General features: G+C 37.1%; 1 protein-coding gene across 2 annotated transcripts; it reads right to left on the bottom strand.

Annotated features, from left to right (window-relative positions):
• Positions 1 to 844: 844 nt before the first annotated feature.
• Positions 845 to 13,432, bottom strand: LOC137967513 (endoplasmic reticulum junction formation protein lunapark-B-like). 2 transcript variants are annotated; one of them, XM_068814030.1, is made up of 13 exons: positions 13,313 to 13,432; positions 13,092 to 13,133; positions 12,447 to 12,634; positions 11,404 to 11,462; positions 11,270 to 11,310; positions 9,434 to 9,517; positions 8,326 to 8,401; positions 6,386 to 6,574; positions 5,732 to 5,832; positions 5,534 to 5,642; positions 3,441 to 3,611; positions 2,523 to 2,588; positions 845 to 1,945 (listed from the first exon to the last, which is right to left on the bottom strand). In XM_068814030.1, exons 1-13 carry the CDS (start codon positions 13,337 to 13,339, stop codon positions 1,884 to 1,886), a joined length of 1,215 nt encoding a protein of 404 aa, XP_068670131.1. In that variant the 5' UTR covers positions 13,340 to 13,432; the 3' UTR covers positions 845 to 1,883. The 2 variants fall into 2 exon arrangements, with proteins under 2 accessions (XP_068670131.1, XP_068670132.1); XM_068814031.1 differs by having other exon boundaries at positions 2,523 to 2,585; positions 13,313 to 13,422.
• Between the last annotated feature and the right edge of the window lie 1,305 nt (positions 13,433 to 14,737).

The following is a 14,737-nucleotide window of genomic DNA, read 5'->3' as shown; positions in this document are numbered from 1 at the left end:
CTAAACAATAGGCATCAGCTCGAGGCTCTGGGGAATAAATGTAAGGATTTGTATGAGTTAATTCCCCAGAGCCTCGAGATGATGTCTTTTGTTTAGAACTGAATTTTAATATCGAAATTGGTCTATTACATGTCTTTTACACTGGACTAAGTTCCAGGACTTGTGGTAGCAAATAAAAAGAAAAAACAAGAAAAGTAGTCCCTGGACAGGATTTGAACACGTAACGCGGCTTCACGGCTTATGGGAACAGCTTCTATTCACTTGACCACAACAAGGACAAGTTTCTGTAATATTTGTTACCTGGCATCAAGAATAGGAACACTATAACTCAATGATGAAGCCTAAGCGCTGATTTCAAAATGGTTAGCTTTCTTTTAAGTGTGGCCTGACCTTCTTGTTAGTTGTGTAAAATATTTGCTAGCGAGTGTTTGCGCACGTTTACAGCCCGATCATTGTGTGTAAGACTTTATTGAAGCAAGCGGTGACTCGGTGGTTGAGTGGTTAGGAGCGGTGACGGGTAATATAAGCTAATAATCGTAGCTTCGCGTTCCAAGATCTGGGTTGAATTTTAAAAGAAAAATGTTCAATTCCCAGAATTCCTTTCCAACTGTCAATGTCATGAAATAATGATAATCGTATATAGCAGTGACTTTTTTTTGTTTTTTTAACAGCTTTATTGGGTTTGACTTCCAAAAAAAAAAAAAGAAACACACAACAGTAGCACTTAATACCATAAAACGAAGACCCAAAAGGGCGGACGGGGTGCGAACGGGACGCGGGTTTCCATGCGAAGCACTTCCCTATAAAGAGTGTCGAGAATGAGTTGGCAATAAACACCAACACATCAAAGAATTAATAAAATTTATTTATTTCAAACAAAATATCTTCATCTTCCTAGCAATAAATAACTAAAAGCTGCTCAATTTGGAGTAAATTAAGTTTTAGTTTTACAATACTTTTAAGTAACTAAAAGCTGCTCAATTTTAGAGTACTCAGAGTAACAGCTTTATAATCCTTAAACTGGTTGAACTGGCCGCTTTAAAAAGCCACCAATAAAACCAGGTTTGATTATTACGTGAAGAAGAAACCAGGGTTGGCGCAACATTGAGAGAAATCGCTTTGCATAATTTTCCCGGGTTCGATTCCCTGACTTTGCGTGATATGTCGACCGAGTTTGTAGTAGAGCTGTTTTCAATTGAGTGTCGAAAGTAATTAGCGAATTGCTTTGGTTTTGCATTACTTCACTCAGTGATTAGTTCAAATTTCTAAGAAACTAAACCCCTAAATAACCCGGGAGCTCCGCTTTTAGCTTTGGCTAAATCTATAAGTAACAGGGAAAGACCATTTGTGCATCTTTCACCTGATTTTTATCCCTGTTCTTGCATGAAGAGATGGATTCTAAAGTCCTAACTGAAACGTTTGTTTTACTGAATTATTAAAAAACGAGAATTTCACAAGGCATTCTGTTTGTTTAAGCTTTACAACCGTTGCCCTTGTTCCTTTTATCCTCACTTCCATGACTTGATCACAATTCTTTTTCAACTTTGAGGCACTTTTTCGAAAATGATTCCATACATCCATACAAGAGCGATTTTCAGTTGATCAAAATAATGAACCGATTGAGACTGGTACATTTACACGCGCGAGTTTTACCAGGTTCTGATTGGTTCATCTCGCTGCTTGCAACCGTTTTAATATTGGTTTGTTAGCGCATTCCTTGGATGAACCACTTTACCCCTTATCTTCTATGTCCTTCTTCCACAATTTTGTAGTACCAATGATTTTTCCATCATTGGACTATGACCACATAAATAGATGATATTTCATTAATTTGATTCTATCTTATTTTATACATCCAGAAAAAAATCCACATTTTGAGTCAATTAATGTTCCTCTTGTTTTTGTTTACTTTCCAACAATGTTGTTGGCTTGTTTGAAAATTCACCTGCAAGGCAAAGAAGAGTAGGGTGTTTGTAAAATACGTTGAAGGAAATAATGGAAGGAATTACTATTTTGATAACTTAGGGTTTAGCGCTCAAAATTTGGCTACTACTAATTCCACAAAATGAAAAAAAGCACTAGGCAGTCACAAGTGTCGCTTACGTTGTAGGGTACGAGGATGGTGTACTGACTAGTGAGGACACTCGCCTCCCACCATTGTGGCCCGGGTTCGATTCCCAGACTCGGCGTCATATGTGGGTTGAGTTTGTTGGTTCTCCACTCTGCACGGAGAGGTTTTTCTCTGGGTACTCCAGTTTTCCCCTCTCCTTCAAAACCAGCAAAAACCAACATTTGACTTGATTTGTGTTAATTGTTAATTTCAGTTTACAGTGTCCCCAATTAGTGCTCCTGTGCTAGAACGACTGGACACTTAAATAAAGTTCCTTTCCTTTTGTAATAACTACTGTAAACTCAATTACTGAAAGATGAACATACTGGAAAAGATTATGTATTAATGTTATAATAATAGGCGTTGTAAGTCTGACATATAACTATAAACAATTATTGTCGAAACGTCATACCTTTTGGCTTGTCAGCTTGATCTTGCACACCAACCTTACCAATAACATTGTCACTTGTCTTCTCTGCTGAAAAATTAGTACACAGTTTCTCATTTTTCCCCTAGATACAACAAGGCACATATTCATATAAAGGACTTGGTATGCTTAGTTTCAAGGGAGACAAAAGATGGTGAGAAACTTCCATTTAAAAAAAAGGAGAAGACCAAAGATGTAAACCTTGGAAAATATTGGGGTATAGGTTCTTTTAGAACCAGATAAATCAAAATGTCTGTCCAGCATTTGTCAAGTTTATAACACAGCCTTTTTGGTGTGGATCCTAATGCATCAATTAAGACAGAAACAACAGTGTCTATTTCCTCCTTATTGTTATTGTTACTATTTAAGCAATAGAGGACGTTTTCCGTGTTTCCATAGCCTCATCTAAACACGAGGGAAAGTTCGGAGAATTCGAGACAGTTATGGAAACCCCAGACACAGTCGAGGGTTTGCATATATAACTGTCGAGAATTCTCCCAACTTCCCCGAGTGTTAAGATGAGGCTATGGAAAAACGGAAAAAAATTCTCTATTGCTTTTATAAAATATTTCTCAAAGATAATTCGACAAATGAAGGAAACTGACGAAGGAAAATTTTTGATTGAAATAGATTTTCTTGATACACACTCATATTTCCTACCAGCCAATCAAAACACACGCCTGAAAGAAAATAACCAATCAAAATTCGTGTGATGTCATAGCCGTGTTTCCATACTCTCATCAAACACAGCTATTGACCAATGAGAGTGCTGGCACTATCCTAATTATTTTATAATATAAATTACTATTATCATTACCATGAGAGCAAAACACATAATAAAATAGAGTTTGGGCTCAAAAATGTGAACAATAATAACGGGAACATATGGTATTTAGCACTGACCATCATCTTTCAGCCTGACTAGTGCAGTATTCCTTGGTTTTCGCTGTTGTACAATCATTCCCTGTGCAGAAGCATGTTTTGGTGTTGTCCAGGTGTCAAAGTCTAGCTTTGGAGCAACAGGGCGATGCTTTCTTGCAGGGTTCAAGTGATAACAATAACAGCATCTGAATGCTAAAACACATAATTTATTTGTTTATTTACTTATTCAATATGAGTGGGGTGGTCTCAGTGTGTCTTAAGTTAAGTTAACTTAATACGCATTGAGACCACCCCACTCATATTGAGGGTAAGCCAAATGCGAATAGCCATTGTGAATATGATAAAGATCTATCTCCAACACTGAATTAACCTGACTTGGGATATAAATGTGTGATACAGAGAATAATATTATTATTATTACACAATGGTTATTCTGTAATTTAGATAGAGAATACCAAAATTTGAACTGCAGCAAGATTTAGAGGGGTACACACATGATCTGAAACCTCCCCCTGCCATTTCTGTCACCTGTCACTCCTATGAAATGGATTATTAATTTTACAAGTTAACATACACCCATAAGTGATTTAATGAGAAGTGAGCTACCTCCCTGCACATTTCAAACTTACTAACAATATTTCAAGCTAGTCATAGGATCTGATACCCAATTTTTAAACATTAAAAGTGTCATGAAAGATAGATGTGATCCTCACATCTATTAGGGAGCATAAGCATTACTTATAATATAATTCCTCAGTAAACAAGATCTTTGATGAAAGGGATGTAAATGGGACAGCATGGCCACATGGCTAGGGGGCCAGACTTAAATTTTGGAGCTCAATTTCAGCTCTGACCACTAAGTAAAGTTGAAATAGGTAATGCCTGGTTAAGCTTCTTGGATAGAATTGAAAAAAGACTTTTTGTGTTCTTGCTAATTTGTTTCATTGACCCTGAAAAAGCCCCTGGAGGGAGAGATAACTCTGGGGACAATAATGTTGGTTTTAGGGTTAGAAATTACATCATTTTGTGTGATATAGCCCCTTAAAACCCAGACCTCCACAAACAAGAGGCTAAGGGAAGACTACACTTTGTTCAAAGGAATTTTAGCTGATTGCCTTTAAATTCACTGCATTTCAATGATTTTTTATGTTGCAATATCTTGGTCAATACCCAGTGCAATTCCATAGTCGTAAGTCCACATTCTGTGACCCAACCATATGGTCAAAATGTGATTGTAGAATGGTTGTTCACATTTAAAACTGTTGCTAAAGGCGTTGACTCCAATCAAAACCAGCAAACAGTTGCTTTACAAGTTTCTACGATGACATTTAACAATATGTAACACTTTTTCATAACAATACCGGGAGAATCACAAAATTATATAATCAGCCTGGTAAGATATGTTACCGAGTCATACGATGACTGGATATTGCACTGCGTGCAATGAAAACACAAAAACTCATTTCCGGTCATGCACACAATTCTTTAATACACATTTCCCTGTTACTCTGTGGCGTAATCATCCGTGGTTTAGTGGTCATCACAATTGCCTTTGAATGACTCAGGTGATAATGAGTTCAAATCCTACTTGGGCTGCCTTGTACAAGACAAAGAAATCTTACACATGTGCGGCCACAGTCCAAAAACGAAGTCAAATCCTACACAAACATATATAAAAACTACAGGCACACACCGTATGGGATACTCAAGCTCCATAGGCACGAGGTTGCATCTCAACAAAGAGTGCAGTTAATTGTAGGGGGTTTCCTAATGGGCAACCAAGGATTTATCAGGGCAACCTAATTCACGGGTTTGGTTGCCCGGCTTTTGAAAGAGGGACAACCTGGATTTTTTATCAATTTCAAGCACTGCATAACTGTAAAATTTTTCAAAGAATCTCTTTAAGATTGAGATCTTTGTAATTATGATTTATGAAAGATGTTCAAAAAAGATCTCCCAAGATCTTTAGTCACTAAAACTGCTTAGAAGGATTCATGAGGTTATTTTCATGACTTATCTCAGTAAAGATTTCTTAATACATGCAAAGATCCGGCAAAATAATTAGGGTTTCAGGCAAAAATTCTTCAAGAATCCTTAACAACATTTTTTAATACCTGTGTATTCAAATTCCTCTTTCAGAGCCATTCCATTATGTGAGCAACACTCTGAGCAAATTAGAGCATATCGATTGTTTGGACCATCACCAACAAGGTATTCTATTACCTGACGGTAAATGTAAGGGACAAGCATCATCAGTGACTGTAATGTGCACACTATCAAGAAATTTACCAGTGCATAAAAACAAAGCAAACCTTATCAATAGCAGTCCTCTCTCGTGGTAAGATCGGTTGTGGTGGTCTCATCCTTGACCCAGGTGAGCCATGTGGGCTTGCCCTAACAGGTGATGCTACATCTATGTAATGTACAAATAATAATAAATAAGTCATCTTCAGAAACTCATTAATAATGCATAAGCCCAACAGCCTATCAAAACATTGATAAAACGTCACATGCGTGAGCTTTAAACCCGATAAAACACTCCTCATTAGATTCTTTACATAAAGAATAGTAGCCCGGCTTGTTTTTCTTGGATTCTAATATCTTCCCCTCACATTTTCAACCTTTGTTTGGACTCCTGAGGGACACGCTTTTTGTAGCAGCATTTTAAACATTACATAATGGTCACCAACATCAAAAAGAATTTCACCTTCACTGCAAATCCTCATAATCATCATCATCAAAGGATAAAATAACATTATTTTTTTCCGTTTCTATAGTTTAACAGAAATATGCTGCACCATTGGTAAAGCCAGAAACATTATCTGGTGTTCTGAGTCCAAGATATCAACATGAGAATCATACCTACTTCTTATATTTAATTTGCAAATTTATTGATGTTGATGTGTTTTGCACAATACAGAAGACCGTCTCAAATTAGAACAATTAGAAAATGTAAACATTCTTGCCTGAGTTTGGTGAAGATATATCCACAAGACTATTTGATTTCCTGGCTCCAAGGGGCCCATTCATCAGCCTTGAACTGCATGATTGGTTAAGCTCTGCAGGGGACTCCAAAAGAGAGGGTTCAGAGATGGTGCGGTATAAAGGACCTCCTGGACTCTCTGCATTGGAGGAAGCCTTTCTTTGTCGAAGCTCTGTAAAGTGAAAAGATCACAACAACTCAATTTAACATCAACATCGACTCTTTTATTTGCAGAGCCTGCCTGGATCGTGAACTAATTTCAAAAATCAATTCAGATTCGACCTTTTGCTACACTTTAAAATAGCATTTATTTTATTGGCATTTCAGATACAGAGTTTGCTATGAATGTTGTGAACTTAATTTGCCACAGTTTCATCTCATTTATTATTAAGTCATTTGAAATGATTTCATTTATTCAAATAAATATACATTACTCTTGGTCTTGCCTTTCTCTAATACCAGTTCAAATGACAAAAAAAATTAAATCATTTATAACAAATTTATTAAAATAGGTACGAATTGCATACATGTGTATAGTGCACATGGTACACCCTGGTCTTGTTGTGTGATATTGCTGCCAATTTGCCTAGCAGTGTCAAACTCCGCTGGATTTTTACAAGGGATTAAAGTTTGAGTGCATTTTTGTATTTTTACCTGAACAAGGAAATGGCAAATGTCACGCAAAGTATCGTATCATTTTGTTGTCATCGATTAAGTGACAAATTCCCTTTGTTTATTTCTGGCGAGGTAATTGATTGATTGTCTCATCATTTATGCCCGCGAGTAAAATCGTCTGGCGTTAGAGTAAAATACTAAGTCTGGCCGGTTTAGGCTGGTTTGGACGTCAAAAGGTTAAGGCTGTTAAATGACATGAGGATTTGAAAGGGCTTTTCAGCTTCGTTTTCCCTCTCACCTATAACATGTCTCATTTTTCATAAAGATGTAATTTTTTAAAAGAAAAGTGAAGCAAAAAATTGTGTGAATAATGAAATCACCAGACAAAGACTTTTTTTGTCCACATGTTTACCAGTCAGATCCCAACGATAAAAACAAAATTAAGGTAGTGTTGTGGAATGTACACTTCCAGTCGACAACTAAAAGATTTAGACATGTGGGAAATAAGTTAACATTTCGTTTTTTTAGAAGAGCTCATCTTTCTATTAATTTTGCGCACAGTGCCATGGGAATTTGAACACAAACAAGGTGATGAAATCTCCATTTTTTGCTGATCGATTGCAATGATAAAGATAAAAATAGTTTTCTACTGCTTTTCTTTCTGTTGCAAGAAAATTACTGTTGAATGTTTTCCGATGCAGGCAGAGACATTGACCTGGTCTTTTAGAGTAAAAATATTATGGTTGACTGGTGAATTTTTTTCTTGTTTATTTGACCTGCAGAATGTCTGTGGAATTTGAGCTTGCGTGACAATATCCATAGATGGGAAAAGAGTGCTTTTGATTTAAGACATTTAAGAATTTAAATGTCTGTTAATTTGACAATAACTTCATAATTAATAAAGGAGAAAGGCGAGAAGTAAGCTGCAAACAAATGTCAAGTGTTATAATTCAAGAAAACCGTACATTGGTTTTGTAATTCATGCACGCTCTGCAGCCCTACAAATCTTACACTCACTCACTCACTCACTCACTCACTCACTCGCTCACTCATACAGCCCTGACAACAATATGGGTATTTGCACTTACAGTGCAACTATCCACAAAAAACTTTTGTAACGACCTTTAAAAATAGTTATTTGCTGCTCTACAGACCATGTAGCACTAACTACTATAGTGACTGATAAGCTACCAGATGGCTTGACGGGTGAAAGGTAGAGCACCGTTTAATCACATGACCTGGGTGGGGGGGGGGGATTTATTGGAATAAATGGGCTACCCTATACCTACCCTTGCTCCTTTTACTGACCTGTTCCTTTTGAACTAGATGGACTTTGCATCACAGCAGGGACAGGAGATGTCACTGTAGAATCTCTCTTCTCCACCTTAACAACAGAAATTCTAATATGAGCATAACCATCAGAATCAACAGAGTGCTGTGGCAAATTAAAAGTATGTTATTTTGATGGAACTATTTTGCAGTTTAACGTTTCTTATGTACAAGTACTGATCATGTTAGCAACGATAAAGTCTTCAATAGAACGGAAACAGTCCCCCTTCCCAGATAGATAGATCAGATTCTTAGGCCGTTGTCTTTGGTGCCCCCAGGGAGACCTTATTTCTAAATACCACCCGACACATGGTAAACCAAAACCTGGTGGACGTAAAACTCTATTCCACGAATATGCTGCAAAGCTAATCAATCCAGAAATTCCCTCCCTTCCTCATGAAATTTGTACTCTGGCACAGGACTGCAAAGCTTGGAAGTGCATAGAGGTCGACAGTTGTCACCACTGGGAACCCCCATGCTATGAGCGCCTCTGTTAAACAGGGTTTTTGAGTGGATGTCAAGGTTGTTGAGCTTCCAGTCATATGCTAGTAATTAAACTGTTGTTTCATACAACATTTATGTCGCAGTTCCCGCGCGTATTTATATTTAAGACACACTACAAAAATGGTAAAGGTACTCCTTACAGTAAACTAAAGAGCTCACAGAGTGATACTTTGGACTTTACTAAACCTTTTATACTGAAACTAATTTCCAGGACTAAACCAATGGTGACTAATCTAATACAAACAACTTGTGTAGTGCTCAACGCTACATGAATGGGGAGAGTTGCGGCTTTCCGCCAATCCAGATGAAGGATATAACGGTAAGCAGACAGTATTAAGACAAGGCTAAAGGAACTCAGTTGGAATTGTTAGAATATAGGAGTCCATTCATGTCTCGTTTGCATTGCGTAATGTTTACAAAATAACGTGACAAATAGAGAGGATAGCTCTAATGAGTCACGCTCCATTAACTACATTTTACAATGCTGTTGTAAAGCTTTATCTGTCTACCATATCACACAACAATAACAATAACAACATTTTACGGAATCTGATGATAGTAACAGGTACGGAATACTTCATACCTTGACTATTTCTGAATTGGGATCATATTTATCCAAAAGATCTTTTGCAGCTTTGTATGTTTCTTTTTCCATCACCTCCTCGAGCTTAAAATAATGATAAGATGCTTACGTTAAAAGACAACCAGCTATTTCTGAATTCATGTCCACCTTGTCTTCAAAGCAAGTCTAAGTGCAAGGTTTTAATTTGTGATGGTAATTAGGTCTACTTAAATATGAATGTACTAAACTAATTTTCATAAGAAAAACTTCACACTTAGACTTGCTTTGAAGAGGATGAAGACATGAACTCGGAAATGGCCCATTGAATTATTTTAGAATTACAATTTAAGATTGATAATTATTATTTTGTTTGGTGATTGCAAATAGGCTGGTCAAAGAGTCAAGTTCTTGAATGATTTTGCTTGGGATCAAAAGGGTCTAGGATGCAATATGTCCTGAAACCTGGTTGATCTAATGAGTTAAGGTGCCAGTAGTGACTGGCATTTACAATGCAATCCTTGCTAGAATAGTCTTGATCTTGTAATCACTCACAAAAGAGTGCTTTCTTTGGTTTGACAACAACAAATAATGGAAAGGCTTTCTCATTTCTCAAACAAGCAACATACTATCAGCCTAATTGAAAATGGTTTGAATGCAGGGGTTACGTACCTCCATGGAATTTCATTGTCTGGGTTAAAGTAGTCCTGGGAAGGACTGTTGGCAGTAACTGACGTTTTGACAACCTGAGCGGAAGTCATCTTCAGAGTAAAGAAACATTTGGAATTCAAACGAATATAGTAATGCTCTGGTCTGTGTTGTGATTGGTAGTGGGAAAAGCAATGTGCCTGGTTGTGAGGATGGTGAGTGATGATTGGTACATAACGATCCAGTTTGTAAGGATTTACTACACATAACTTTTTCCTGTCCACTTACAAAGCCACTGCGACCTTCACTTACAAACTGGATTGAAATGCAACAATCGCCACTCACCATCCTAACAACCAAAAACATTACTTTTCCCACTACTAATCACAATACAGACCAGAGCATCACTACATTTATTTGAATTTCCAACCGTCAGTTGACTCTGAAGATGACTTCTGTTCAGGTTGTCAAAACATCAGTCAATGCCAACAGTCCTTCTCAGGACTACTTTTACCCAGGCAATCAAATTCCACGAGGTATACTATCAGGCTGCAGGCTTGCAACATTTCAATGCTTCTAAGTTTCTTGAGGATGTTAAAGAACCAACACCCTATTTGCAAAGGGCACATGTCTCATATACACGATATAATGGTTGACACCACTTGCAAGGAGTATTTACCAAAATCCTCAAGTCCTTATCTTCCATGTTTGCACAAAAAGGATCAAGCCCTCAGATCGATACACAACTTTGTGAGGATGACTTGGTGAGTTGAAACACAGATGATTATTGGACTTATGAACATTGCTGTGGTTACGTGTACGTGGAACGCCTTTCAGTACACACAAGGATATCCAGGAGTGATACAGTAAGTTCGTGCTTTACCATCACTAAGAAAGGAATTGAGATTTTACCATAGGCAACACTTGTATCCTCTCAGTCCAAAACCTTATCAAGAACCAGTAAAGTGACACTCAGATTCTCAAGCATGATATGATGATATGATATGATATGATATGATATGATATCTTTATTTAAAGAGGGAGACGTAATAACCTGTTACAGTTTTCTAACTTACAGCCCTCTCCGACAATTTACCCTCCCAACCATGATACACTACAGAAGAAAGACCACAACACCGGGTTATACATGCCCTACTCTTTGCGACAAGTGTGCGGGTTCGTTTACGTCCCACAGGATTATGAACAACTTACAACTTGTCTTTTCCTATCTTTTAACTCCTCCAGTCTTCCTGCTGCAAGATAATGACACAAAAAATACCAACAGTTGCTACAAGAATAATGGCTTGCTTGCTTAAAACCAAAAAAAACTGAATAGTTGTACCAACCATTCTTACTCATCCTGCTCACAAAAACATAATGAAGCACCCTCTTCAATAAGTACACCCTACAATAAACAGCAAATCATTGACAAAGTTATTTTTCTTTTAGTGAAGAAAGAGGTATAAATGACGACTTGGATTAAGTAGCACCATAAGAAGGAGCTACTGATTCTGAGCATGTGCATTGGGCTTGGAGGATGAGTTGTTTTCAAGTGTTGACAAACTTGATGCTAATAAACATCTCATGCAACAGATATATGTTATTTGCAAAAGAAAATGGAGAGGTCACTCTACGGGAAGATACGCATCCTCTGTACCCATCCTCTGTATAATAACAGAAATGGGTTTGTCAACTGGGTTGATAATTGGTTATTTAAATATCAGCTTTCAAATTTATCTATGGTGGTCAATTTACCCTGATTAACCCAGTTGATAAACCCATTTAGAACTGTGTTTCCTTTCCCCACCGATGTGGTCCAACAGTCTCTTTTGAAGCTAAATGACTTTATCCACTCTGTTTAATCAGACATCAGACTTCAACTGGCCACCAAACACAAACATGACCAAGGAGAGGTGTAGACTCAGTGTTCTCACAACTTTTAAAAGTAGAAGTTGCATTGTGGTAAGTAGGAGTTGCAATGCGCGATGGGCGTTGCCCCCTAGTGTGCTCTCAAGGCCAACCACCTAAATTGTGTTTAATCGACCCAGAAACTGTACCAGAGACAAAGAAACACGAGACTGAAGCAAGGTATATGTAAGCAATTTTTTTTATTTTAAATCATTATTATTTTTTTTTTGGAATTTTGAGAAAAACCGTTTTCCCCATAAAAAAATAAGATCCCTGTTCTGAGTAAATTATGGTATGCTTAATCATTTGAATCAAATTTTGTGATATCCAGATAACCAAGGTATGATCTGCACATGCTATCAATCAATCAATCAATTATTTGCTCATACTTGAAAATTGTAGTCCTAGTTTTAAGCTCACATCAGTAACAAGAACAGACACCAGTAATAATTTTGAAACAATACAATTTAATAATACTTACGCAAGAGGGAATACAAGAAGAGGAATTGAACGAATGGCTTTTGCTTTCCAAGACTTGGGGAAGTCATAAAAGTAACAGACAAGAGCTGCTATAATGTATAGCAGAATGGAGTACAAGACTAAAGAGCCAATGAACTTTTTTCTTAGTTGCTCTGTTCTCTTTTGACTTGATTCCAAGACTTTTAGATCCTGCAACACAAGATTCCAAGATAAAAATAACATTAATCGCTTTATTTATTTGTTAAAGTCGTAAAGTGGACAAAAAAAGATTTGTATATCTGAAGATTGAACTAATCAATAAGACATAACATTGCAAAATTCTCTTTTAATTAACATAAAATCATGAATTATTCAATTCTCTTTTAAATTTCCCAGTTTGTCTTTCACAACAAACTGCTTTACTGGTAATTTCTATTGAACGTTTAGTCACAACAAACAAAATTTCGGAAGTTGTCCAAAGAATTATCATCGAAATGTTTTTGGAAACGAGCAGGAAATTCAAGATAAATTAGCATAATTTGTTCGAAAATACTGGACAGCTGCAACGCTTTGACAAGTTCATGAAGATTAATTTAAGGCAAAAAGTCAAAATTAGCATGTGTATCACATTTCATTTTTACTTGTAAAAAAAAGTTTCAAATCTTACCTTCTCGATGGATTCCAACACTTCCCCCAACGATGTTTTTTTCTGTCACAAAATAAACGACAACTTACTTTGATTAAAAGCTGCAATCAAGGGCCAATGTCCCTGATCATAAAATAACGCCATTTGTCCCACATTGTATGCTAGTTTGGAAAGTTAAACATATTTCAACGAAGACCAAAGCCCCTACGAATTTGAAAAAAGGCGAAAAAGGCAAGACTTACTCTCCATCTCGAAAAAAGAATCCCCATTTGGCAAAAATCAAAAAATCTATCGATACTACCTCAGCAACATGCTGCTGACAAAACAAGTACGGTTGACTGTATGGTGTTCTGACATGAAGTATATTTCGGAAAAAAAAAAACCGATATCCCCTGGAAGGTCATGCGCGTTAAAAGTTTGAAATATATATGGGTAAGGACTTCAAAATGAGAACAGGGAATACAATGATGGACATTAATTTTAGAATTGATTAAAAAAACTAAAAAAGTTTGGAAAAGTTTACCCCATCCCCGTAAGACAATGTCACAAAGACTACAATCTATGAACATGGTCACCTCCTGGGGCATTCAGTGGATTGCATCAGAACAAAATTTCTGTCAATGGCAAGTAACACGTTCAAACATCACACAAGGGAGTCAATGGAGATCTGGCCATGAAAGACCTCCTTGAATAGAGACAATAAAACTAACGAATTAGCTAACATCTGCGATATGATTTTACACCCCTCACGACCTGCATCAAGGTGATATAGCCCTTTCTTACATTCAAACTTTATTGTGGCTGATGAAATATTTCATCTTTTAAACTTCTTATTGTGCTCTGAGTTCTGGAAATTATTTCAATAGTTTTTTGATAATTGTTATGATTCCAGAGAAGGAAAAGAATAATAATTAATGGGACACAAATAAACATAAAACAAAAACAATGGGCCCTGAGCCTGAAAACACCTGAGCTGCATCTTTTACCAACCAATTAAGACTGAAATTTTTCTTCCTAAGCAAATTATGACAGTGATCCAGATAATAGTTGGGTTTAGTTCAAGAGATGGGACAATGCTGGACACCTGACATGCACCATAAAATGTGAAGAGACCCACTGGTACTAATCCAAGCTTAAGGTGGCTCTAATCAGTTTCAACACTTTGAAAAAACACTCTCTTTAGAAAGATTGGCACTACATACTCAAACACATAACAGCAACTAGTTATGGTACCATATGAACAAAATGCGGTCGCAGCAGGCAGTGTGGCCCAGTGGTTAGGGCACTTGCCTTGAGATCCAGAGAACCCGGGTTCAAGACCCGCTCTGACCACTTGTTGAATTTGATCCTAGTAGTCCCTGGTTCAACTTCTCAGCTGCACTTGTAAATAGCCAACTGGTTTGCCTCCGTCCAGTTGGGATTCTTAACAGTTGTAGTTGTTGTGTTCTGTTGTTTCATTGACTTATTGGCCCTGAAAAGCCCCTATGGGGAGCGGTCAATTCAGTATGTATTGTATTGTATTGTATTATCATGCTGTAATAAGTTACCTTGGTAGTGAGAAAGCCCAGCAAAAACACTGTATGCTTTGGCTTTAGTTGCTCATATCTCAAAAACAAACTCGGTGACCCACATTTTTATTACTGGAAAGTGATCAGAAGGCCAAGATG

The sequence above is a fragment of the Montipora foliosa genome, chromosome 8, assembly GCF_036669935.1.
Source record: "Montipora foliosa isolate CH-2021 chromosome 8, ASM3666993v2, whole genome shotgun sequence".
NCBI classification, from domain to species: Eukaryota; Metazoa; Cnidaria; class Anthozoa; order Scleractinia; family Acroporidae; genus Montipora; species Montipora foliosa.
This window is presented reverse-complemented; position numbering and strand designations above follow the sequence as displayed.

Bases quoted from the DNA above. Each gene is read 5' to 3' on its own strand.
- LOC137967513 (XM_068814030.1), bottom strand. From the start codon at position 13,339: ATGGGGATTCTTTTTTCGAGATGGAGA. The intron at 11,463-12,446 runs GTAAGTATTATT...TGTTTATTGTAG, and splicing joins CTTCTTGTATTCCCTCTTGC to GGTGTACTTATTGAAGAGGG. The intron at 9,518-11,269 runs GTAAGTTGTTCA...CATTATTTTAAG, and splicing joins AAGATAGGAAAAGACAAGTT to CTCGAGGAGGTGATGGAAAA.